Genomic DNA, 23,937 nt, shown 5'->3' with positions numbered 1-23,937 from the left:
GTCCAATGCTCGTAGTAATGATGAGAGCAAGCGCCCTATCAGTGCCAGCGACGAGTCAATGAATTCGCATATTGTTGATACAACACCGGATCAGCAGGAGGACTAAAGGCTAAAGGGAAGGACAATGTACGTATCGCTTGGAGTGCATACATGTATTTGTGTGCAGTGAATGGTGACTAGACCCCTCAATGTACTATAGCGCGTCAATTTATCGTAGGGTCCATCGTGCAAGATGCAAGAGGATAAAAGCATCATGCGAGAAGCGCAGCACGTTGCTGGCCAGACCAGGTTCGCGAAGCTCATCAAGATCAACGACCTTGGCAACTCCATTCAACCAATCACTATCAAGAAAACAATCGGATTATAGCCAATCACAAAGGTGGTTCTCACATCAAGAAGATCCGAACGAGCGGCAACATGGACCCAGAGCAGCAGGGGAAGAAGCTCTACTCGTACCCGATCCTCAAGCTGCATGAGATCGTCGCGAGCCTTCGCAGCCTCAACATCGCCTTCGCGGAGGACGACCTTCGCAGCTGCCAGCCCGACGCGGTACGACGACTCGGACCTGCGCTGTCAATCATGCGACCATAGCTGCGCAAGATCCTCGAAGAGTTCATCCGCAACACGATGGGCATCGGTCGAGACGAAATGAGCCAGCCAGCGCTGATCGGGCTTAGCGAGCTCACGGTCCAGCTCCACAGCGGCTCCGTGGGCGAGATCACCTACTTTCGGACGATTTCCCGGCTCTTGGCGACGGCGGGCTTGCGGGACTTTCGATGGGACGACGTGTACAAGCCGACGCTGAAGCGCTACCGTCGCATCTTGAGCGCATTGATCAACTTTACTCGGTTCCGCTACGAGCGCTGGGCCCGAGTCGGTCAGAACGAAGACAAGCTTGTAAGCGCCGCCTGTCTCTTCTCCATGATCCCGAGGAACGTTATAGGTCCGGATCCGAGCCGAGCGTCAAGCCGCCGAAGAAGAGAACGCTACGTTGCGACGGCAGCTTGCAGATCTGCAGTTCGTCGAGCTATGTCGACCACGCGTACGATTTGATACGGCGTAGAAGCGAGCAGAGTGCGGAAGCGGAAGCGCTCCAACATGCCATGGATGAATCCTCGGCGCTTGAAGTCGAGATCTACACGCTGAACAAGCGCCAAGCTGTCGTACGGCACGAGAATACTGGACTCAAGGCCCAATGTGGGCACCTGCGCGATGACTACGTACCCTTGGCTCATTCAGGTCGCAGCACAGCTTATGAACGGTGGTCCGTCTTGTAGGCGTCGCTGCGCATCGATATTTCGGAGGCCAAGACCACTGTGAACAAGCTGGAGACAAAAATCGTCAACTCTCCCGCTCGGTTCAAAGCGGTACGTCCAGACAGCACCGATGCCCATTCGTCACAAATGATCTATCTGGGCTTATGTAGGACATTGGAGACATATCCGTCAAGGTCGACGCCGCCAAAGAAGAGCTGGCGCTCTTGGAAGCACGTTCAACCGAGCTCGACAGTATCTACGAGGCATTCGCCCGTGCAGACCAGGTCACTAGTGCTTGCGTGTCCATACGAACGCCAGGACGCACATATGTAGGAAACCAACGCGGCCGTGGATTTGATGCACGAGACCGAAGTCGAGAGCCAGAGCTGTCGCAACGAAAAAAGAAACATCAAGGCACAGCACCACGAGATTGAAAACACTTTCCACAAAACCAAGCAAGCGGTGGCCCACCACGCCGTTCGTTGACGAGCGCATCGCCCGACGAGTTTGATCCAACGCGCACCATGTTTGTAGCGCTTGCACAAGCTTGTGCTGCAGCGCAATACTCAATTCGAGCAGTACAAAATGCAGCATTCGACGAAGCTCCAGGCTGCCGACAACGTACACAGAATTCGTATCCAACGCACTGCTTCATGTTGACTAGGCCTTGGCGTCGGCGACGACCGAGCTCAAAGACCTTCTCGAGACAATTTGCTCGATCGAGCACAACACCCAAACCACGAGCCACGCGACGCAAGAACTCAAGCGCCACGTACCGTGCTCTCGCCTATCGAAGGAACGTAATAGTATCTTACAACTCGTAGGCGTCGCGCGAGGAAAGCGCGTTCAAGCGCCGCATGCAGGAGATGGACGAGGCAAACAAAGACCACAGTCTGCGATTCATGACACGAACGGCGCTTAGGCTTTTGAAAAACTCGACCTGCAGGTCAAGGGCTACAGCCGCACCGTTCTCAGCGCGCTGCCCGTGTCCGTCTCGTAGACGGTCTGCTATGCATCCCCCAAGATATCGACTACGTAACTTGTGCTTCAATATATGCAAAAGAGACTCTGCCCTGTGCGGTCGCGACTGCGCCTCGCTGCGGTAGAGGTCGTCCGACTTGCTTCGTTTGGTACGTTGACCTGCGCACGGAACAACTTGTTGGCGCCGCACGCCATTTCTACGACAACAATTTCTGCTGATCGCCCTCGTCGTCATGGTACCACCAACAGAGGAGCTCGTCAACGTGTGCTGTGATTGGCTCCCGCTGGATTCTTGAAGCCGCTAACCGAACGATCTTGTGGCTACGGGCAACGGACAACGTGGTGCAGCATCCGAGCGCGAGGAGCTTGTTCTTGTGAGAGGCTCTGGGTACATCGACACGTCGTGCGTCATGGCACCGCGTCCACGACCGCCCGACCGACGCTGTCTGCTCCGGCCCGCAACCGGCGCGATGAATCCAGTACGGATACAGTGGATTTAACCGGCAGCTCAGGCAAGGAATGGGAGTGACTGGTCATTTTGGGAAACGAAAGATCGAAGCCACGATGCAGTTCGTCCGCGCCGGTCGCCGCAGCAAGCACACGCTCGTGCTCCTCCGCCACGGCGAGAGTGAGTGGAACAAGCTCAACAAGTTCACGGGCTGGTACGACGTGGCACTCAGTGCCAAGGGCCACGAAGAGGCCAAGGCCGCGGGCCAGCTCATCAAGGACGCCAACCTGACGTTTGACGTCGCGTACACGTCGTACCTCAAGCGCGCGATCCGCACCTTGTGGCATGTGCTCGAAGAGAGCAACCAGATGTACATCCCGGTCGAGCACCGCTGGCGCCTCAACGAACGTCACTACGGTCTCCTCACGGGCCTCGACAAGAACGAGACAGTCCAGAAACACGGGAAGGAGCAGGTGCTTGTGTGGCGCCGCAGCTACGACATTCCGCCGCCGCAGCTCACGACGGACAACGAGTACTACCCGGGCCACGACCGTCGCTACAGCGGCTTGGACACGAAGGACTTGCCGCTGAGCGAGTCGCTCAAGATGACGGCCGAGCGTGTCATGCCCACGTGGCGCGAGGAGATCGAACCGAGCATCCGTGCGGGCAAGAACGTTGTGATTGCGGCGCACGGCAACAGCTTGCGCGCGCTCGTCATGGAGCTCGACAACATTTCCAAGGACGAGATCACAGACCTCAACATCCCGACTGGCATCCCGCTCATCTACCACTTGGACGACAACTTGAAGCCGATTCCGCACAAGGACGCGATTGCGCCCCTCAGCGGCTACTACTTGGGCAACCAAGACGAGATCCGCCAGCGCATCCTTGGCGTCAAGAACCAAACCAAGTAAATAATAAGCAGCAATCCGCGTGCTATGAACACGACCATACTACAGAGCACACTGTTTGTTGCTCAGTCGGCCCTCTCGTTGCCCACGGCAGCTCGATATGTAGCGACAACTGGCAGCAATACCGCAATACACGGCATCACACTACACGAGCGGGAGCAAGTGGCGGCATCGATTTGGCTGGAGCACCACCATGGCATAGCGCTCTGCCAAGAGGTGGTACCACAAGCCATAAGCTTGACTATCTCTAGGATAAATGAGCTAATACAATGCCTCGCGCTTGCCGACCAAAGGAACGCCGACCCTTGCGGGGGCATGTGTACGTGGCGCTGGCGTGCAGGCTCGAGCAGCGCCACTTGCACTTGTAGAATTTTGGCCAATCGGATGCCGTTTAAAAACGAGTGGCAGCCACTTTGCCTTGGGCCGAGCGTTCAGAAATATAATGCGTCCGTTCAAAATCGTGCTTCTATTTAAACAATAGCTTGATCAACGTATACGCTTTAGAATACATCATTAAATACGATTCGAAGAAGAATAATATTATCCGGACTGCCCATCTTGGTGCGGGGAGTTCTCATTCTGCATTTTGCGTCTTTCAAGGCAAGTGTCTTGAGGAGCTCGCTCCTACATTCGTATTGATCATTGTATGATATTCGAAGACAACGATGATAAACAGCTCCCTCTACTGAATTCTAATCTGTGGAAATGCTGCAATCCGGAATCACTATATTGCACCACTGAGTCTTCGATAGTATCTACAGACATCGTCTAGTTAGTTATCGTGTTGCAATGATGCAAAAACACTTCTCTGAGGCTTGTACCAACTAGCCATGAAGGCAAGATATACACTATCACCCATAATGTGAGCAACACACACATTGTAATTTGCATATGTAGCAGTGAAGGGAATGATTTTTATTTCCATTGGTCCGTGTTCTAGATCCGCGTTATCGCGATGATATTTTTTTCAATGGTCTGACCCTTCAACTACACTACATTTTCCATATTTTGGATAGTACCTGCTTCCCATCACTCCACGCCGGCAGTATTTTTGATCCCGCTGAAAAGTTGGATCTTATTGTGACTGAACCAGTACTTTTTACGGAAGCGATAGCATTCAGCGATTCCTACGGATGCGGCCGTTGCATGTACGGTCGTATCAACAATGTCTTGCTGACATCTTTATCGACAGATTGTAGTTTGCATTTGCATATAAAAATGAGCGATGATTACAAATCTATGCACCACTCTGAATGCATATTACCCTTTGCGAGTCATGTTGAGACATACACCTGTGTTTATGAAGCTCATTATTTTATTTGTTTCCTGTGTGTGAAAAAGATTGATGATACTTCTATGGATTCCCCTTCTAGAAGCCCCATGTGGCACTGTAGAAGATCCGTTAGATATCTGACTTTTATTTTTCGGCGATGAGGATTGTTATTTACAGACCTGTTCTGAACGACAATCATGTGGAAGTATAACATGCATCACCATCTGAGCCTACTCTTTTCAATATATTTATATTTGCATGGAAAGCTAAGGAGTAAAACTAACAACTCACTGAACTCAGCTGAAGAGACATAATTTCTGTGTTATCATCATGAGGCTTTCTATATACATAATTACTGCATTTTACTATGGAACCAAGAGCGAATGATTACAACCTATGCACCACTCTGAATGCATATTACCCTTTGCGAGTCATGTTGAGACATACACCTGTGTTTATGAAGCTCTTATCCTATTTCGTAATTTGCATTTGGCGATGAGGATTGTTATTTACAGACCTGTTCTGAACGACAATTATGTAGAAGTATAACATGCATCACCATCTGAGCCAAACTCTTTTTTATCTCTACACTGTCATGTGAAACTAAAACTAAAACATCAAGTATTTTACGGATTCAACCACGACTCGTTCACCACACGATATCATGACAACGCTGTTCGACGAATGAAACAGTCATAGACTGTGGAAAACCTTCTCAACTTATGAAAACAGTGGTGGATCTGACAACTGGTTACGCGCATGGCTTAGCGGAACCCTCTCGAAGCGCACGAGCGACGTCTCGAGCTGTCGGCCGCTGCGTTGGGTCGGATAACAAGCATAAAGCCACGAGCTCACGGTACCAATCGGGGCAGTCGTCCCGCAGGGCTGGCGTTAAATGGCACTCTTCGATGGCCAGTAGAATTTTGATGTGCGAAAGCCCTTTGTGGTACGCTTCGATGTACGGTGTCTCCAGTGTCGAGAGCTCAACCAGGAGAATGCCCAGCGAGTAGATGTTGGCAGCAATGGTCGGTACGTCGATCTCGTGCATCAAGATCTCGGGCGCCCAGTAGTACGACTCGCTTCTGTTGGTGCACATGGTCATTTCGCACGTGAAATCCAACGCCGACGTCACGTCCGATAGCTTGATGGCGCCCTTGCTGTTGAGGAGCACGTTTCGTGGTTGGAAGTGCTCGTAGACCAAGTTGATGCCATGGAGCGCCGTGAGCCCGTCGGCGACAGCGATGGCAACGTCCAGGAGTGACGGGTCCAGCGCTTTACGCTCCTCGTCCGCACGGTGCTTTCGCTCGACAAGCTGCTCGACTGTGCCGCCGTCCATAAACTCTGTCACGAGCGATGGCGTGTACGAGCGTGGGTCCATAACACCGACGAGCGCGACAATGTTGCTCGACTCGAGTCTACAAGAAGCGTGCAAAGGTATGAGCTCTCACAGTCATGTCCTAGACAGATAAAGTGTACCGGTGCACCCGGAGTGCGTAGCGACAAAACGAGTCCGTCAGCTTTTCGTTCAGGAAGCGCACGGCGACGGCGCGGCCGCGAAAGTCGGCGCGTGCGACGCGCCCACGACCTCTATTGCCAATCGTACCGAGCACCGTGAGCTCGGACGCGACAATGACAGGCAGCTCGAATGCCGGAGTGACGGGCTGCTCGTCTAAGGTGTCCTTGCAGTCGACAAGTGGGCTCGCTAGCGCAACGGCGCCTGCCGACCAGCAGCAGTGCGTCGTCGATCCACGAGCGCCCATACTGCTTTTTTTCGTTGTGCACTTGGTTGCAGCAAATCGCCAAGAGTTGAGCTCAAACGCGATCCTACTCTTTGCCACGACAACGGCGCAGGATGTTTGGCTCCTCGCTCGGTCATAAGGGCTGCTCTCAGTATAATCTCGGTATAATCTCGGTATAATCCGACACAGTACTACAACCTGTCGTTTGAGCGATCGACAACTTTGTCTTTGTCGTCGAGCACGCGCGATGTGCATTTTGACCAATAAGCGGACCCCGAAAAAAACAAATTGCGACTGTTTTAAACATCCGCCATTAATACCATGCCCACAAGCCCAAGCGTGCCATCGGCGCCGGTGCCGATGACGACACGCCGAAGCGCTGCGCCCGAGAGCAACAAGGAGGCGCATATCGCGTCGCTAAGCCCTCTCGACACTGCGGGTAGGCTCGCACGCGACGTGGCCTTTCTCATGCAGCGTCGTAGGTGCCAACGACGATGTCCCGACGGCCGAGGTTCCGCTGCCAACGGCCGAGGCCGCGCCGCGCGTGTCGCCGACGCACCCGCTTCTGCGCAAGTCGTCGTCCAACTTTGGCCGCGAGAAGATCCTCGGGCGGTACACGGTCACGGACGCCAACCTCATGTGCAGTGAGATCCTCGACCAAATGAATGCCAAGCTGAGCGGCAGCATGGCCGACGCCAAGCCGCCAGGTCAGGCGCCTCCTTCGACCTTCGACGTGTCATAGCTCATACTGGCGGTGTAGTTGCCATCAACTGGGACGATGTCGCGGCCAAGATGGCGTCCAAGCACAAGTTGCAGTGGCGGCCTCGGTACCGTCCGACCCCATCATAAGGTCTCACGTCCTTGCATTAGCGCTTGCCAAGAGCTCTGGAAGTTTCTTGCGTACGAAGACGCGCCGGCGCATGGAATGGACCTCTCCGGCGCCGCATCTGACAGCGACGACGATGCGCTCGCGCCCGACTCGGACGTCGAGGACCTCGGCGCAACGGCCGAGATCTTGGAGAACAAGCGCGCAGGTCCCGCCTCTTTGACTCGACAGGTTTTCATCCATGGACGACTCTGTAGCTTTCAAGCTCAACGACAAGACCGAGAAGATCCAGCCGACGATGCAAACCAAGGGCCTCTTCGAGACCGTGGGCGCCAAGCCCCGTGTGACGCCGTCGCCCAAGCCCGCCAAACCGACGCCGGACGCCGAGCCGCTGCGCTTGTACCCGACGTACCACCCCAACGGGTACGAGAAGCGACCCCGGGCTGAGACAGAGGAGGCCAAGGGCAGCTATGGGCCCCTGCATGTGGTCGCAGAGCAGTTCCTCAAGCGTCGCAAGCTCGAGACATTTGCCGCGCAGAAGAGCACGATGCCTGTGAAGCAGCTGTTGTCGCTGCCGCCTCAGGTGCCGCCGCGGCCCGTGCCTGCGTCCGGCGCGTTTGACTATTTCAAGGACCTCTACGTCGAGCGCACAGTGACCGATATCCACGTTCTGCAGCAGCTCTTCCAGGGTGCATCGCCCGCCGTTTTGGCCAAGTGCCAGCAACTTGCTATGCAGGACCTCGAGCGCTTCCAGCGCGAGTGCCTACGCTATCGCTTGTATGAGAAAGCGCGGCTCACGACGGGGTCGCCGCAGAACCTCCAACACCAAGAACAAGAACAGCGCCAACAGCAACAACAGCTGCACAAACAGCAGCAGCAACAGCAGCAGCAACAGCAACAACACCATTCGCTCCAACAACAACAGTACCATCAGCAGCATCCGAATCAGCAGCAAGCTTTGCAAAAGCCGGCCCCGTCAAAGCACCCAGCGCACAAGCAGCCGGCATCGAGAAAACAATCTCCAAAGCACCCAGCGCCCAAGCAAGGCCCACCGCAGCACCAGTACGCACAGCATGCTCCGTACCCCCAGCAACAACTGCAGCAGCGCCAGGCGCAGTACGCGCAGCACCAGCGCGGACACCATCCGCACTCGCAGCCAGTATCTCAACCTGGTCAGCACCAAACAGCACTCCACTACCAACACCAACTGCTTCAGCAACAGCAGCAACAACAGCCGCAACAACCGCAGCAGCAACAACCGCAGCAGCAACAACCACAACGATTCGGCAACCCTGGTGCTTGACCAATTTTTCCTATGCGTTCGGTAACGTAGGGAATGGAGCTAGCGTGCGTTAAGGTTATGTTTGAATGCCTACTTGCCATACGTGTTGGAGGCCCACACAGGCCGGCAGCTCGGGTCGTAGATGACAAAATTGCCGTCGTCCTGCATGATGGCGCAAAAGTCCTTTTGGTCGACGGGAAACATATCGGGGATCCACGACGCAATGCCTTCGCTCGCGTCGTAGACGACGACCTGCCCCGTGTTCAAGATCTGCAGCACTTGGCCCGCAAACTCGGCTTCGTCCGGGTCACTGAAGCCCGAGTTGGCCGTCCACGTCACCTTGTTTGTGCCCCTGTTGATGACGCGAAAATCGCCCGTCGTCGAAAAGTTGGCCACGTGCGACAGCGTACTCGACACGAGCTTGGACGGGTACGGCACGGTCCACTTGCTTGGGAACCGAGCGACCCGGTTCGTCTTGTCGCTGTTGGAGCAAATGCTGGCAGCCACTCGGCTCGTGCAAACCGAGCAGCAAGCAGCAGACGCGGTCGGCGCAAACGCCAGCGCGAGGCAAGTGAGGAGAGCGGAAATCTTCATGTAGTCAATTTGATTGTGCAGATCAAGGGTTGCAGAGGTCGGTCGTTGCCGTTGGGAGGCGGTGGCCCAACGCGCTTTTTCCAACCGCAAAAGAACAAGACGCGCGTTGGGTTCGAACTCGCTCACGACTGGCACACCATTCAAGGGGCGACCCGACCGGACGGACGATGGACAGAGCTGCATCTCGCCCGGTCGTTATGCGCAACATATGCAATAGTGACGAGAACATTTATACCATCATCGGTATTGCGCCTTGGTCGAGAGTATATATATTGCCATCCACGCTCATACTACTGCAGTATATATATTGGTCGATCGCTCGTTCACCCTGGCTAATAGCGCGCCGACACCATCCAGACTCTCAAACTCAATTTCAACAATGTTTTGGCAGTGTTTCGCATCTTCGGTTTCGATCCGCGCGATTGGTCCGATCGCGCTGGGTCGTCGTTTCATTTCAGAGAATTGAAGTACTCTGTCTCCTGCCAACAAGAGCCTGCGATGACGAGGCCACTGCGCTCCTTTGCTACGATCGTAGCCTCGACCGTGCAACTTGCCACACAATGAATGTTGGATCCAAGATGAGCGACCGTTCGCGTACCCCGGGGCATAACTTGGATCTTGGCATCGCGTCCGGTTAATTTCCGGACGACCACGAGAGATGTTTTCGGCAGGCCGCGCAACGCAGCCGGCAGCGCCGACAGAGGCTCAGGCGATAGGTGGGCATCAAAGAGCCGGGCATGGCCTCATGTGGGTCGAATACGTAGCATGGCTTAATGTGGGCAAGAGCTACAAGGCCGGCGAAGACGACGATGATACGAACGAAGGGTTCACGCCCGTGGCCCCGTCGCGCCAGCCCACTGGTCCCATCGCGCTGCCCAAGCCTGCGCGTCGCGCCGAGGAGCCGCGGGCGCTTGCGCATAAGCGGCCGATCGCTCCTCCTTCCAAGGTCGACAAGCTCTACGAAATCGATCACGGCAAGGACAAGGACAATCTCTTTTACGGCACGCTCAACGCGACCGACGTGCCCCGGTACGATGTGCTTGTTTTCGTGTCCATCGAGCGTTCTCTCTTGCCTAGGTACCATCTCTTCAAGCGCAAGCGCGAGGCGGACGACGAAGCGTCATTGCGCTACTTTGACGCCAAGCACAAGGTCTCGGCGCTGTCGCTGCACCTCCCGACCGAGCGTGGCGAACGAGCAACCGACGACGACGGCGCGCCCTTCCTTGCGCTCGAGCCGTATACGCCGATCCGCGACGAGGACGCAGAGCTCGAGAGCCAGCGGCGCGAGGCGCGTGTCGTGGCGCAGAACAAGCACTTCAACGCGGCGCTGCGCCAGGACCCGTCCAACGTCGACCTCTGGCTCGCCTACATGCACGTGCAAGCCGACGCGCTCGGCGACATGAAATCCAAGGCCAAGCAGCGCGCGCTTCTTCTCGAAAAGCAAGTCGCGATCTGGTCGCGTGCGATGCTAGCCAACCCGACGTCGGACGCGCTTGTGCAGTTGCAGTGGTTTCTCTGCATGCAGCGCTCGGACGAAGCCGACATCCTCGCCGAGCTCGAGCGCAGCGTCTTGGCGCACCCCGAGCACGCTGACGCGTGGCTGCACTTGCTCCAGCGCAAGCAGATGCAGTTTGGCGCCTTCTCTGTCGCGGCGCTGCGCGACCTCTTTGCCCGCATGATCCAGTCGGTTCAAATGTACTACCCATTGTTTCCCGATGGTCTGTAGTATCATGGCAACTGCCGTTGTAGGCGGTCGGCATCCTCGGACGTGCGCGACGCGACGCTTGTGCATTTTGCGACGCTTCTCTGCCGCATGGAGGCGCAGAGCGGGTACGTCGAGCGCAGCATTGGGCTCCTCCAAGCACTCCTCGAGCTCAACGTGAGCTGCCGGTCGCCACATGCAATGACCGAGTTTGGAGCGTACTGGGAGCAGCATGGCTCGTCGTGGGGCGAGCGCGGGGTGGATGCCGGCGACGTACGCATGTCGCATAGTGTTGTTATATAACGGCGTTCTTAGGTGCCACCGTTGTCGACGACGCTGCCGTCCATGGAGACGTTTATCGCAAGCGTCCAAGAGCGCAGTGAGCGGTCGCTGGAAGCGTCGCAGCCGCCTCTGCACTTGCGCGGGCTGCCACACCACCAGCCCGAGAGCTCCGAGGCCCGCGGAGTCGACGCCTTTTCGGACGAGCATTTTTCCAAGCACGAAGGGGACAACGGCCAAGACGAAGGCTATGTGTGGAGCAACATTCACGGCCACCGCGTGCATATCAAGGACGCCGAAGACGCCGCCGAGTACGAGCGCATCTTGCGCGAGCTTCGGTCCAACCAGCCCGAGGTCGACGATGTAGCCATCACGAAGAAGAAGGCAAAAACATCCGCGAACGACGTGGACGAACGCCTCGCGTTTGATCGGCTCCAGGACGACAACGAGCATGCATCTTTGCTGCTCGAAGAGGACTTGCTCATGGCGACGCAGTGGCGCCCGCTGCGTCCAAACGACCCCGCCGACGCCCCACTGTACGTCCCTTTTCGCCAAGCGCATTCTATGACCATGCTCACGGACTGCTCTAGGATCGACGAGCAGCCCGACCGTGTCTTGCTCTTCGACGAGATCCAGCCCTTCCTCTTTACAGTCCAGCCGCGTGTGCACATGAACCTCTTCCTTGCGCTCGTCGCCGAGGTCGGCATCCGACCGAGATACAGCACCCCCGAGTACATGTACGCGGATGCGCTGGATACAGACGGACTCGAAAATCTCTGCGACGCCTTTTTCCAAAGCGACGCACCGGCGATCGAACCGCGCAGGATGCTGGACTCGCTCCTCCACGACAGCATCGTCGTGGCTCGCGATACGCTCTTGGATCCGTCCAAGCTCGCGTGGGCGCGGCGCCTTCTTCTGCAGGGCTACGCGCAGCTGCAGCGGGTCGAGTGCCTCGGTCTGGCGCTCGACCTCGAGACGCATGTCGGCATGCACCTCGGCGAGCACGAGCCGGCGCGCACCTTTGCCAAACATGTGCTCTCGGCCGAGCCGTCGTCGCTTTTGCTTTACGAGCGCTATGCGTGCATGGAGTGGCGGTTTGGCAATGACAAGATGACGAGCCGCATCTGCGAAAAGGCATCGGCGTCCGCCGCCAACTCGCTCGAGACGCACCGCTTTGCGTACTGGCGCGTTCGCTTCGAGCTCAACCAAGCGGACGACAATGTCGGCTGTTTGTGGCGGTGTCTCTACCTTCTCTACGCCATCTACGACCCTACGTACGTCGATTAATGACTTGGTGCTGGTGTTGAACATGTTATCATAGAGTCGAGTCGCTCGCCAGAGCCTGCAAGCGGCTCAAGAAGCAAAAGGCACCTCCAAGCGCGCTCCTGACGCCGACGATGCAGGTCCGTTTGCATCAAAGCACGCAGCGAGACGTCCAAGCCGCCTTGGATGCGCTGGGTACTGAGACCCAGGCGACTGTCAGTGTGCCCATCACCGCCGTGTGTCTCTACCATGCGCTGCTGGTGGAGTTTGTGCTCGGTGGGTGCGCGTGCGAACTCCTCTTGACGCGTCTCCGCACTTCGGTCGACGCTCTCGACACTGCCTCGCGCTTGGGTCGATGGCATAACTCGACGACCGTCGTTGATGTCGCACGCCAGTGGTTCCTCGCTGCGGGCTTGGACCTGCTCCTCCGGACCGGCGCCTCGCCCAAGCAGTGGCGTGTGGGCACCCACTTGGCCGTCTCGACCGTACGCATGCTCTGACACGGAGTGAGAGCGATGGCGATATATTAGGTGCAATCGCAGTCGGTGTTTGCCGCGCTGTTTGTGGACGCCGAGAAGAAGAATACGATGGCTCAGCAAGTGCGGCGGTTCGTCCAAGGCGCGGTGCAGGCCGCGCAGAAGCAGTTCGACGCACCCTCGCCCCAGGTATCGTTCGTCTCGCTGGTCGACAATATTTCATGTTGAGACTCATAGCTCTGGCTCGTCGCGCTGCTCGCAGAGCTCTACCGTGCGGGGCCGAGCGACGCGGCGTGCTGCGCGCGTCACGCATGGGGCGCCGTCGCCATCCAGCGCATTCGCAAAGTCTTCGAAGATAGCCTATCCCACGCCAGTTGGCGCAGCGAAGGGTATTCCTCTCCTTCCTTCTTGACTCCAAGTTGTAGCAACATCGATAGGTGTGCTGTGCTGTGGCGGCTCTACCTCCGCTTCGAAGTGCACGTCGGCTGCGTCGACCGCGCGACCAAGGTCCTCTACCGCAGCATCCACAAGTGCCCATGGTCCAAGGCACTGTATCTGGATGCGATCCGGGTCCTCGGCCCATACCTCCCGAGTGAGACCCACCACGAAATCCTCGGGTGGCTCGTCGCCAAAGAGCTCTATTTGCGCTTTGAGAAGGACTCTTAGAGCACGCCGGGGATGAAGATGGCCTTGACGTGCGCCTTGTACTTGGTCCAGTCGTCGCCGTACTTTTCATGGCACGCGGCGTCGTCGCGGAAGGCGCGGTGGACGAGCAAAATGGCAAAGTAAATCGCGTAAAAATACACGAGCAGCGTCGAATGGCCGCAGTAGGCGCACCACGCCTACGTTCGCATGAGCGTTTGAGATGGAGACACTTCGAGTGTACCAGGCCCATGCACCAGTCGCCCGTGTAGTTGATCTTGCGGGCCATGCCCCACCAGCCCGAGATGAGCAGCTTCGTGCCGCGCTTGGTCGAAAGGAACTTGAGGTGCGCGACGCTTGGCCCGTTCGGGTTGGTGCGGAACGCGTCCTTTTGCGCGTTGGCGCCGCGGAAGATGGCGTACCCGAGGATGTTGAGCGCAATGATGACGGCGAGGCTCACGGCGCTCAAGTGCGGGTCACGGTCCACGAGGTAGCGCGCCTGCAGCGTGTACGTGTAGGGCACCCACATCATGTCGCCAAACGCGAGCATGTAGCCAAACCCGTCGGTCGTAATGTCCATTGTCGTCAGGACGCACTGGGAGAGCGAATTGTTGATACAATATTGATAGAAATATGCATACCTTTTCGTGGAAGAGCGCGTCCCAGACGTAGAGGTTTTGAAAGAAGACGACGCTGGCCATCGAGAGCGTGACTTCGCCATGCAGCTCCAGCTGCTTGGCGAGCAAGCCGAGGTTGAGGACGGCCCAGCCAATCAAGCCCGGGCGGAGCTCGCAGAAGTACTTGAGGTCGAACGTCTGCGTGAGCGCGCTGCGCGGGTTGAGCTCGCGACCGATGAAAAAGTTGAAGACGTGCGACGGCGACGACCCTTGCTCGGCGCAGAGCACGTCGTGTGCGCGGAATGAGAAGAGGTAGACAAAGACGCTAATGGCGCCCGAGAGGAGCATCGAGCCCACCGCGAGCTGGAGGTAGTGGTCGTACACATACGAGAGCGGCGTGACGTAGATATGGAGCGCCGCCGCTGCCGCCATCGAGAGCCAAAAGCACACGTGCCCGTTGACCTTGTACGTGAGGCGGTTCTTGGTCGGGAGGAGCACGCCGTCGTGGTACGAGCCGGGCACGAGCCGCTCGAGGAGCACTTGGAAGCCAAACCAGCCAAAGACGACCGCGATCGCATTGGTGTTGACAAAGTCGGACGCGACGATCGGCGCCGTCACCTGCGTGTAGAGCTCTGCAAAGTCAAAGCGGTTGTCGACGCAGTACGACGCGTTGCAGCCGCGGACGAGGAAGACGACGACCGCGGGCAGGATGAGCATGATGAAGACGGCGCCAAGTGGGCCGCCAAACTCGTAGATAAAGGCCTTCTTCGCGGGCCCGGGGCTCGCGGCCGGCGCAGCGGCCGCGCTGGTCGTCTGCTTGCGCTGGTGCATGGCGAATGCGGAAATGGACTGGCCGGCCGCTTTCTACGAGCCGTGATTACGTCGCTCGCGTCCGGTCGCTCATCAACAGTATCCGGATGCTAGACAGGGGACTAATCACACGCAACCCATGGTATCGTACAAGAGCGTGTGTGATGAGGCCCCGACGCTCTACGCACTCATCATGCCCGGTATACTAAAACCTATACAAATGACGTACATCAACGCAATGATGAGCGCCAGATGCAAGCGTCGGTGATCCAAATCTTGGCCCAAGCGACCAAAAGCGTCTAATCACACGCAAGTAGACATTGAAGTCCGGCGAAGGCCGTGATCATGAGTGGGTTGCCTCGACGCGACAAGCTCGCTTTCAAGTTGGTGGAGGCGCCAGAATGAACGTATCCTTTGCGAGGTGGGCAAAGGGCTCTGCAGCGACCCTTGATGTGCGTGCATTTAGGTCTTTCGAATGCAATGGGCTGCGCATGTCCTTGCACTCGGTCGCATGAACACGTCACAGCGTCACAGCCTCTACTCGCTACGCGTGGCTGCAAGGCGGACGTCCATTGATGGCAAGTCTGTTGCAAAATGTTATATATTAGTCGATTTTAGGAGCTCAGAGCAACCCGATACTAGTATATAGTACTGTTAGAGCATCTCCAACGCGCCGCCGCCATAGCTATAGCTAAACGCGTTATAACCGACCTTTCTCATATTTCAGCAGTGTGCTTAACGATGTGCTGCAATAGGAGTTGAATCTATAGCTATCGCTATCGCTACGGATTGGCTGACAGCGCGCACCAGGCCGCTTTGAGCGGGAGTGAAAACGCAGCGCACGGAAGAGAACGCTTGGCGCATGAACGAGAGAAGCGGAGGCCGCTCAGAGGAGCGTGGCTGAAAGAGTGCGGACTGGAAGTGCAGGCAGGAGCAGCGCGGGCGCCGGGAGGGGCAAGGAGTGCTGGCGCTGCCGATGAACGACGACCTCCACCTACATATACATGTATGTGCAGCGCTAGACCTAGAGTGTCGGCTACTCCAAGATAAGGCGACATATGCCATCTCCATAATTCGGTCGGGAGGTCGATTGGATAGCGCGACGCTGCAAGACTGCTTGACGGCCTTGACCAGCTGGAGGGCCGCCGATCTGACCGAAAACACGCCGTATGATTGGTGGAGTATTTGCTAGTGTAAGCGCAATATCCAATCAATATGCTTCTAGAGATTTGCAATGACCAATCATCGAAGCTCCCTTAAGTACACTATTTCAGTCGCATTTGCATATCGTACACTATTTCCGTGCCGAGCCATTGCGAATCGCTCGTCTTGGACCATCGTCATCCGCAGCATGCTCGGGACTCGCCACATCTATGCGCTGCGAGGCACGGTTCGTCGGTCGTTCTCTGTGCTCAACGGCATGTCGGACGATCTCTTGATCAGGTATGACCACGCTGCTGCTTGCGTCGACGGTGGGCTCAGCGGCTTGAGACAGCATGAACATGGGCCACTCGATCGGTGGCACGTCGCAAGCGAGCTTGGTCGAGAGCCTAGTCAAGGCCGGTGTGCTCACGACGCCGCGCGTGCAAGACGTCTTCCGGAAGCTGGACCGCGGCGACTTTACGCTGCACCCGTCACCACCTGAAGACACGTACGCGAACCGACCACTCAAGATCGGGACGATCGCCACGATTTCGACGCCGCAGCAGCATGCGCAGGTACCGCCTACACAGGCTCGCTACGCTTTAGCGCCACTCATATTGAATTGCGTAGGTCATTGAGCTGCTCGAGCCGCATCTCCAGCCAGGGCATGCCGCGATTGACGTCGGATGTGGGTCGGGCTACCTCACAGCGGCGATGGCGCTCCTCGTCGGTGACAGCGGGCATGTCACGGGCGTCGACATTGTGCCGTCGCTCCTCGAGCTTTCGCAGCGCAACGTCGCCAAGGCCAAGCTGCCTTCGACAATTACGTGGAAAGCGAGCTCGGGCAAGTCGATTTTGACACCAGGCGTCACATATGACTGCATCCATATTGGCGTTGCTGTCGAGAGCATGGACCACGTGGACGCGCTCGCGAGCCAACTCAACCCGAACGGTGGTCTTGTAGTTGCCTTGGGCTACGCTGGCGCCGAGCAAACCCTTTTAAAGGTACTGCGGGCTGCAGTGTTTACGTGTGCCTCATCGTCTTGTGCTGTAGGTGGCAAAATCGGAGGCTGGCGAGATCACAAAGCGGGCTGTCATGAGCGTTCTATGCCAGCCGCTGTTGGACGAGGCGCCAGCCGCGCTACCACCGCCAGAAACCCGCACCGACAAGCTCCGCCGTGTCCAAGCCGAGCTGGAGGCGTGGAAGGCGGTGTTCGAAGCGACACACGAGCGCGCGCCAACGCGTGACGACATGCTCAACGACGCCGTTGCCAAAGAGCTCTTTGCGCAGTTTGCGCGTCTTCGCAAATGATGCGAGAGACCGTAAAACGCTTCAATACAGTGTTTGGAACAGTGTCTTCGTCATTTGGAACCGTCGCCAGAAGAAGATTGGGCCCATGAAGCGGTCCTTGCGGAAGCTGGGCGGCGACGCCGGGAAGGCGCCCCTGCCCTTGGCCGCAGCTGAGTCCATCTCCAATGAGACTGATGCGTCTCTGGCTTCGTGCACCAACCCTGCTGCATTGACCCCAGTTGTCTAGACGACCGACACTGAAGTCGCGCAAGTCGTTCCGGGACCTCGTTCCGAAGCGGTCGCCGTCCAAGCACCACGAGTATGGCATCGCTACGAATTTGGGATCTTTAAAATCGACTGTGGGATCGTAGGAAGGCGTCGTCCAAGGACGAGAGCTCGGGCAAAGACGATATTGGCGCCGCGTTCGTACTCTGTGTATACGTTACCGAGTCGACGTGCTCTACTAGTAGCGAAATCAAACAATCTCCGAGCGCACAAGACGGCGAGAACACATCGCCGCCGCGGCTGCAACGCAACAGGTTGGGTCGTGAGCGTAAAAAGGTCGCCACAGCGATCGGCGTAGCCCGTCAAGCAAGTCGTTTCGCAACTTGCTCTTTGGCAAGAAAGACGCTCCGAGGTACGTCGGTAATCGTTGAAGAGGTACTGTAGATCATGCATTTCTGTTCCAGTGACCACGCCCCGACCGCCGATGCGAGCGGTACAAGCCGATCGACTTGATATTTGCGCCGTCATCATCGGACCGTAGCTGCCCGAGACGAGGCTCCGTTGCCGTCAGCGTACACCTGCTATGACAAAATGTGCTAACGTTATGTTACCGCTGCTCCTACTAGGTTACATATGCCAATCACACACGCCGAGAGCGATCCAGCGTACACGAGCCAGTATATCACTCGACGCAGGCGACTTGAATTAATCCCGTAGCACCACGCCATCAGCGAGTGCGGCTTTGACGACGTACGAGGCGCGGGTCCTTCTTCAGGAACTTCAATATGACTGTAGCAGCACGAAACTGGCCGAGGTGGAGCGCCAGCCGCTGCACCGCGCGCGCAAAGACGCAGGCTCCGCGGGCCTCCGCAAAGCCACGCCGCAGAACCAGCCCGAAGTGCACCTTCTCGGCGATCTTGTCGGTGGCTCGGGCTTTGACACTGGCGCCAGCTACGTATGCAAGTGGCGTGTCGACTATGGGGAGGCGTGGCAACACGTGTGCGGCAAAGAAGTTGGCCAAACCCACGTCGACACGCCGAGCGTCGGCGACGAGGTTATTTGGGCCCATCCCATCGACGTACTCTGGACAACATACTCGATGCAGGTAGATACATCCTATTGAATGCATAGCAATACGAGTACTACTGTTTCGTGTAGGGCTGGCCGCGACTGCTCGTGCAAGTGTGGACCGTTGACGAGCATGGCAGTGCACACGTCTGCGGGTACGGCTTTGCCCACGTGCCGTCGTCGCCGGGGCACCACCTCGTGACGATTGGACTCTGGCGTCCCTTGGGCTCGGAGCACCAAGAGTTGGCAGGTAGGTGGCTCGGCTCTCCAAAGCATCTTCACACAAGATGAATCTAGCACTCTTTCTGGGTCAAACGACAGAGCTCCTCGGCGACGATGTCGTGTTCAACAGCGCGTGGGCGGATCGATGCCGACTGCGCACCATCGCGTCAGGCCAGGTGCGTAGTAGCAGCGTGAACTGGCCTCTTTTCACAAGTCCCAGGTGCATTTCGAGGTCCACGTCATCCTGCGCCACTTTGTCGTGGAGGCCTTCCGCTTTTAGATTCGTGGATAAGAAATGAGAAAAGAAATCACGTTTGGGGTCGTTGAGGATATATATAAGAAAAGCTGACAAGCGCGGATAGAGTCTACGACGCTTAGATGAGGGCGGCGCGGATAAGCTCGTCAATCTAGACATGGGCAATGGTGAGCAAAAAGCGTCAAGACTAGCACAAGGTCGGTGTACCTTTTCCCACTTGGAGCCCGTGTAGTCCTTGAGGATCGCACCCGACTTGTAGATATTAAAGGTCGGGAGCGCCGAGACGTTGAGGTCCATCGCGAGCTCTTCGAACTGCGTCGTGTCGAACTTGGCGAACGTCACGTCCGTGAGCTCCTTGGCGAGCTTGACGAGCTTCGAGTGCACGAGCTTGCAGTTGCCGCACCACGGCGCGCTGAACATGACGACGGTCACGTTCTCAGCGTCAATGAGCTTGGCAAAGTGCTCTTCGCTTTCGATGAGGACGAGGGCAGACATGGTTTATGGGAAGTTGGTTGAACGCGTCAAAAGGCAAACTGAGGTGTTTCCCTCGTGTCCTCCTCGTATATACGGTTTTGTATACTATACAGAAACCAAATGCGTGCATCGCGGCCATTCTGAAGTGCATCCGGATACGCGATCGCGATGAGTCGCGAACGTCATGTCGCGCCAGCCGATCCGAGGTTGTCTATACGCACGCCACTCTACGTGGAGCTACGGAAGCTGTACCGCTACCCGCTCGGCCGCTCCCGCCTGATGGCGCGACGTCTTCGGCCATTCGCACACATCATCGTCCCGGGCATGATAGCGGGACACCCCAACGTAGTATATAAATATTTTCGATCTGCTCGTAACCACACTATGCCGCCTATTTTGGGCAAAGATGCTGCAATGTTGCGTGCAATTAGATCACTGTCATCATGAGCCTCCAAAGGAAAGATCGCGAACCGCGCGATCGTTCCCGAAGTCTTACAACGTAGCTACACGACCGTGTCGGTGGCGCCGTACGTGGCTGACTTGGCGGCGCGCGTCGGCGTCATCGTGCGCAGAAGCTTCTTGTAGCCTGACTTTCGGCCACGCTTGTGCTCCATGCTGGAGCGCATGCGCTGAAGGCTCGGCGAGGCGTACATGGGCGACGTCGACAGGTTGTCTTTCCCGCGCTTTTCCTTTTGCGAATGGTAGACCACCATGCCCATCTAGTCCCGCATACGTGAGATTTCTCGAGATTCAATACGGTCAAATCGTCGTCGTACCACAATGATAAAGAGCGCAAACCCATCAAAGATGGTGAACGCCTGGGACGCCTTGGGGCCCGCGATGAACGGGATCATGTACAAAATGTCGGTGAGCGGAAGGCACACCGCCGACGAGATGACGAAGAGCACGCTGCTGCCCTCCTTGAAGACGTACATCATAAGCTAGTGCGCAGTCATGAGACGAGAAATGACGTGACTGTCTACCGTGTTGAAGACGATGTTGAAGAGGATGTACTGGAGAAACGTGGGAAAGATGTCGGTGGAGCACGCCATGTCCGTATCGTGAAAGGTCAGGTTGCTGCCGAAAAAGCAGCGTGTCGCCGACTGCAAGTACGCGGGAAACTCGTGCCAGTCGATCGCCGGGTCGGAGAACGCGGGCAGCTACATTCCAAGTCACTTGCCGATGCAAAGGGAGAGGCAATACCCGAATGGTCCACATCGTCGCGATACCCCAGCACACTTGATACGTGCTGACCCACGCGTTCGTGTACCAGATATCCAAATCGACATCCTTCAAGCCAATCTCCTTGTAGACTAGAGAGAGATCGAGTCGGCTAGTCGTAGAAAGAACGAAGGTGCCGTACCGTTGGAGGTCGCGGCAGGTACCATCGAAAACACGTAGAGAAGGAGCCAGCCAAACGACGGGTCGGGCGAATTCAAGGCCACTTCGCCGCGGAAGATGGGAATCATGCACACGAGCGCGCCGTAGAGCACCATGGTGGCTCCAATGACGTGCGACCGCTCGTAGCGCGTCTGAAGGAAGACCATCGAGAGCAGCATGTTGAGCGGCAGCGTCACTTGTCCGAGCACATTGGCCAAGTTGCCGCTAGTAGCATGTTGATAATAAATGGCGACGGTAAAATGCTGTACCCAATGTGGGGTATGGGCAGCGTCGCGAGGAAGCTGCTGGCCATGTCCAAAAAGGCCATGATCGCAAATTTATAATGGGGAAATGCGCGCATCTCGGGCGTAATGTCCTCTAGAATGACCGCATGAGACCAGCTTCTCCACGAGGAGATGGCACGAATCGAACTGCACCTGTTTTACGGAGCTTGTAGATCACGATGGGCCACGAGATGGCGAGGAACGAGACGGGGCAAATGATGTTGGCGAAAAACCACAGGAATGGCGTGTACTCGTACGTGATGCGGCTACTCCATGCGCATGAGCAACCCAGAGACGTGATAACGGCGTACGTGTTGAGGACGCGGTCGATGCATCGCGCCAAGACGAGGGCGACGACGGCAAGCACGAGCTTCGACTCGAGCATGAGCTCCCGCAAGCCCATTCTTCTTTCTGGTACAAACCCGATTGGCCACTGATCTTGGCACCAAAGATATCTTGGACTCGTATTCAGTATGCGTCGATCGTCATACGACCGTTGTTTGTTCGCAAGCGTTTCCGAAGATTATGCGACCAACGACGCACGGATGTCGTACGGCTCTGAGCCGGTGGCCGTCCATAACCTCCCGCAGAGTCCATGTCTTTGAAACGAAGCCTGCTATTGCACCCCGGCTATGTTAGCCAGCGGATGATCGAAAGAATCGAGCAAGCTTGTGGACAAGCTAACAAGGCAAGGTGGTTTGGCGCGGATGTGACCAGAATGGTATATTCCTTTGGTCGCAAAGGACCTTAGACATGAGCGTCCTGCGCGATCGCGCCGTAGTTGCCACCCGAGTAGGACCGCTGCTTGGTTTGCTTGATCCCGCGCTTGTGCTGGAGGTTGCTCTTGAGCTTCTGGACGCTCGGCGACGCATACATGGGCGACTTGGTGACGCGGTCGTTGCCCGTGCCGCGAATTTCCTTCTCGGAATGGTACACGAGCATGCCCATCTAATATGCAGTGAGCTCTAATGTTCTTGGCGCGCAAAGAAGGGAGCCGTACGACAATGATGAAGAGTGCAAACCCATCAAAGATCGTAAACGTCTGCGACGCACGGGGCCCCGCGAGCAACGGCACCATGTACAGAAGGTCCGTGAGCGGGAGGCAGACCGCGGACGAGAAGACAAAGAGGACGCTGCTGCCTTCCTTGAAGATGTACATCATCAACTAGACACAATCCCAACATGTCACAAAAGGAGCGGAATATGGGGCGTTGTACCATGTTGAAGGCAATGTTGAAGACGATGTACTGGACGTAAATGGTAAAGATGCTGCCGTCACACGTTGACGTGACGCCGTTGAACGTGACCTCGTTGCCAAAGAAGCAGTTGTGCGCGGCTTCCACGTAGCTCGGGAAGTCCGCCCACTCGACCGTCGGGTTGGAGAAGGCTTGGATCTAGTTTTTCAACTTGATACAAAACACGAAAAAGCCCGCCACGTACGCGGATCGTCCACATGGTCGCGACGCCCCAGAGGAGCTGGTACGTGCTGACCCACGCGTTGGCGTACCACACGTCAAGGTCGACGTCCTTGAGACCAATTTCCTTGTACACTACCAAAGAATTTCAAAATGAATCTGAAGTTGAAAATGGACAATTGAGGTACCGTTGGCACCCGCGTTGGGGACGCACGAAAACACGAAAAGGAGGATCCAGCCGACGCTCGGGTCGGGCGAGTTCAAAGCCACTTCGCCGCGGAAGATGGGAATCATACACACGAGCGCGCCGTAGAGCACCATGGTGGCGCCCATGATGTGCGCCTTCTTGTACGACGTCTTGAGGAAGAGGTGCGAGAGGATCATCGTGAACGGAAGGTTGACTTGGCCAAGCACGTTGCTGAGGTTCCCGCCAATGTGCGGCGTCGGCACAGTCGACAGGAGGTTGGCCGACATGTCGAGAAAGGCCATGATCGCAAACTTGTAGTGTGGGAACGCCTTCATTTCCGGCGAAATATCGTCTAATTTGCATGTCAATACTGCCACCCAGAACACCAAAAGTGTACTTGTGTAGCGCAGCTTGTACCACACGACGGGCCACGCGAAAAAGAGGAATGCGATCGGGTTGATAATGTTGGAATAGTACCACAGGAATTGGACAAATTCATACGTGATGCGCCTACACCACCATTCAGCGTGGAAAACAGGGCAATATTGTCGTACGTGTTGTAGACGCGGTCCACGCAGCGCGTGAGCACGAGCACGAGAAGCGCAATGCCGAGCTTGGACTCGGACACGAATTTGGCGATGCCCATGTGTCTCGAAGGATGCAAATTGGCGACTGCACTTGAAGTGCAAAGGTGCGTGTAATGCAAGTCACTCGACTATATTAATTTGCGGTCGCCATACAAACCAAAAGATACGTTGGGGCGATGCCATTTTAGCGACTCCTTTGGATTTCACACCGTGGAAATTGATTTGGACCATACATTGGCGTTGGCGAAAAAGGTGAAAAACACAAAAATGGAACGTTCCGACGTGTAAAAGCACGGTGTCGACATC

At 56.5% G+C, this 23,937-nt stretch overlaps 12 protein-coding genes across 14 annotated transcripts in view; 6 read left to right on the top strand and 6 right to left on the bottom strand.

Annotated features, from left to right (window-relative positions):
* Positions 1-417: 417 nt before the first annotated feature.
* SDRG_03478 lies at positions 418-2,374 on the top strand (the record flags this gene model as incomplete). 2 transcript variants are annotated; one of them, XM_008609113.1, is made up of 11 exons in its annotated part: positions 418-549; positions 592-897; positions 944-1,017; positions 1,064-1,220; positions 1,278-1,367; positions 1,427-1,540; positions 1,590-1,733; positions 1,791-1,877; positions 1,921-2,028; positions 2,081-2,131; positions 2,179-2,256. In XM_008609113.1, the coding sequence occupies 11 exons, from the start codon at positions 418-420 to the stop codon at positions 2,254-2,256; spliced, it is 1,341 nt and encodes a 446-aa protein (XP_008607335.1). The 2 variants fall into 2 exon arrangements, with proteins under 2 accessions (XP_008607335.1, XP_008607336.1); XM_008609114.1 differs by having other exon boundaries at positions 1,590-1,877; positions 1,921-2,374.
* A 410-nt stretch (positions 2,375-2,784) lies between these two features.
* On the top strand, positions 2,785-3,668 carry SDRG_03477 (2,3-bisphosphoglycerate-dependent phosphoglycerate mutase). Its single transcript, XM_008609112.1, has one exon. The coding sequence runs from the start codon at positions 2,802-2,804 to the stop codon at positions 3,597-3,599; it is 798 nt and encodes a 265-aa protein (XP_008607334.1). The 5' UTR covers positions 2,785-2,801; the 3' UTR covers positions 3,600-3,668.
* A 1,879-nt stretch (positions 3,669-5,547) lies between these two features.
* Positions 5,548-6,662, bottom strand: SDRG_03476 (serine/threonine protein kinase). The gene is made up of 2 exons (XM_008609111.1): positions 6,346-6,662; positions 5,548-6,284 (listed from the first exon to the last, which is right to left on the bottom strand). Exons 1-2 carry the CDS (start codon positions 6,627-6,629, stop codon positions 5,621-5,623), a joined length of 948 nt encoding a protein of 315 aa, XP_008607333.1. The 5' UTR covers positions 6,630-6,662; the 3' UTR covers positions 5,548-5,620.
* A 267-nt stretch (positions 6,663-6,929) lies between these two features.
* On the top strand, positions 6,930-8,737 carry SDRG_03475 (hypothetical protein; the record flags this gene model as incomplete). Its single annotated transcript, XM_008609110.1, has 5 exons — positions 6,930-7,047; positions 7,091-7,315; positions 7,369-7,435; positions 7,479-7,642; positions 7,692-8,737. The coding sequence occupies 5 exons, from the start codon at positions 6,930-6,932 to the stop codon at positions 8,735-8,737; spliced, it is 1,620 nt and encodes a 539-aa protein (XP_008607332.1).
* A 28-nt stretch (positions 8,738-8,765) lies between these two features.
* On the bottom strand, positions 8,766-9,385 carry SDRG_03474 (hypothetical protein). Its single transcript, XM_008609109.1, has one exon. It carries the CDS (start codon positions 9,308-9,310, stop codon positions 8,807-8,809), a length of 504 nt encoding a protein of 167 aa, XP_008607331.1. The 5' UTR covers positions 9,311-9,385; the 3' UTR covers positions 8,766-8,806.
* A 583-nt stretch (positions 9,386-9,968) lies between these two features.
* Positions 9,969-13,696, top strand: SDRG_03473 (hypothetical protein; the record flags this gene model as incomplete). Its single annotated transcript, XM_008609108.1, has 10 exons — positions 9,969-10,026; positions 10,075-10,339; positions 10,388-11,005; positions 11,060-11,285; positions 11,328-11,827; positions 11,882-12,565; positions 12,613-13,039; positions 13,085-13,219; positions 13,268-13,419; positions 13,468-13,696. The coding sequence occupies 10 exons, from the start codon at positions 9,969-9,971 to the stop codon at positions 13,694-13,696; spliced, it is 3,294 nt and encodes a 1,097-aa protein (XP_008607330.1).
* On the bottom strand, positions 13,641-15,149 carry SDRG_03472 (hypothetical protein). The gene is made up of 3 exons (XM_008609107.1): positions 14,314-15,149; positions 13,917-14,267; positions 13,641-13,872 (listed from the first exon to the last, which is right to left on the bottom strand). The coding sequence occupies exons 1-3, from the start codon at positions 15,118-15,120 to the stop codon at positions 13,693-13,695; spliced, it is 1,338 nt and encodes a 445-aa protein (XP_008607329.1). The 5' UTR covers positions 15,121-15,149; the 3' UTR covers positions 13,641-13,692.
* A 1,250-nt stretch (positions 15,150-16,399) lies between these two features.
* SDRG_03471 (hypothetical protein) lies at positions 16,400-17,607 on the top strand. The gene is made up of 4 exons (XM_008609106.1): positions 16,400-16,542; positions 16,595-16,817; positions 16,873-17,247; positions 17,297-17,607. Exons 1-4 carry the CDS (start codon positions 16,451-16,453, stop codon positions 17,552-17,554), a joined length of 948 nt encoding a protein of 315 aa, XP_008607328.1. The 5' UTR covers positions 16,400-16,450; the 3' UTR covers positions 17,555-17,607.
* An 8-nt stretch (positions 17,608-17,615) lies between these two features.
* Positions 17,616-19,374, top strand: SDRG_03470. Of its 2 annotated transcripts, XM_008609105.1 has the most exons (13): positions 17,616-17,731; positions 17,781-17,852; positions 17,905-17,955; positions 18,004-18,072; positions 18,117-18,170; positions 18,223-18,251; positions 18,300-18,330; positions 18,385-18,423; positions 18,476-18,508; positions 18,554-18,863; positions 18,917-19,076; positions 19,124-19,224; positions 19,269-19,374. In XM_008609105.1, exons 1-13 carry the CDS (start codon positions 17,640-17,642, stop codon positions 19,326-19,328), a joined length of 1,101 nt encoding a protein of 366 aa, XP_008607327.1. In that variant the 5' UTR covers positions 17,616-17,639; the 3' UTR covers positions 19,329-19,374. The 2 variants fall into 2 exon arrangements, with proteins under 2 accessions (XP_008607327.1, XP_008607326.1); XM_008609104.1 differs by having other exon boundaries at positions 17,640-17,731; positions 17,905-18,072.
* SDRG_03469 (hypothetical protein) lies at positions 19,354-19,862 on the bottom strand. Its single transcript, XM_008609103.1, has 2 exons — positions 19,512-19,862; positions 19,354-19,455 (listed from the first exon to the last, which is right to left on the bottom strand). Exons 1-2 carry the CDS (start codon positions 19,797-19,799, stop codon positions 19,423-19,425), a joined length of 321 nt encoding a protein of 106 aa, XP_008607325.1. The 5' UTR covers positions 19,800-19,862; the 3' UTR covers positions 19,354-19,422.
* Positions 19,863-20,154: 292 nt separating this feature from the next.
* SDRG_03468 (hypothetical protein) lies at positions 20,155-21,869 on the bottom strand. Its single transcript, XM_008609102.1, has 8 exons — positions 21,754-21,869; positions 21,596-21,708; positions 21,428-21,536; positions 21,142-21,383; positions 20,982-21,091; positions 20,762-20,938; positions 20,555-20,719; positions 20,155-20,497 (listed from the first exon to the last, which is right to left on the bottom strand). The coding sequence occupies exons 1-8, from the start codon at positions 21,843-21,845 to the stop codon at positions 20,282-20,284; spliced, it is 1,224 nt and encodes a 407-aa protein (XP_008607324.1). The 5' UTR covers positions 21,846-21,869; the 3' UTR covers positions 20,155-20,281.
* A 266-nt stretch (positions 21,870-22,135) lies between these two features.
* SDRG_03467 (hypothetical protein) overlaps positions 22,136-23,937 on the bottom strand; it is a 3,854-nt gene continuing 2,052 nt past the window's right edge. The window contains exons 7-13 of the mRNA XM_008609101.1: positions 23,599-23,694; positions 23,442-23,554; positions 23,046-23,396; positions 22,883-22,992; positions 22,660-22,836; positions 22,443-22,607; positions 22,136-22,390 (exon numbers count right to left, since the gene is read on the bottom strand). Coding sequence (XP_008607323.1) covers positions 22,190-22,390; positions 22,443-22,607; positions 22,660-22,836; positions 22,883-22,992; positions 23,046-23,396; positions 23,442-23,554; positions 23,599-23,694 — 1,213 coding nt within the window. The 3' untranslated portion in view covers positions 22,136-22,189. The remainder of the gene's footprint in view (positions 22,391-22,442; positions 22,608-22,659; positions 22,837-22,882; positions 22,993-23,045; positions 23,397-23,441; positions 23,555-23,598; positions 23,695-23,937) is intronic.

This window comes from Saprolegnia diclina (genome assembly GCF_000281045.1).
Source record: "Saprolegnia diclina VS20 unplaced genomic scaffold supercont1.8, whole genome shotgun sequence".
Taxonomy (NCBI): domain Eukaryota; phylum Oomycota; class Saprolegniomycetes; order Saprolegniales; family Saprolegniaceae; genus Saprolegnia; species Saprolegnia diclina.
The sequence above is the reverse complement of the archived record's forward strand: the minus strand, read 5'-3'. Positions and strand labels throughout refer to the sequence as shown.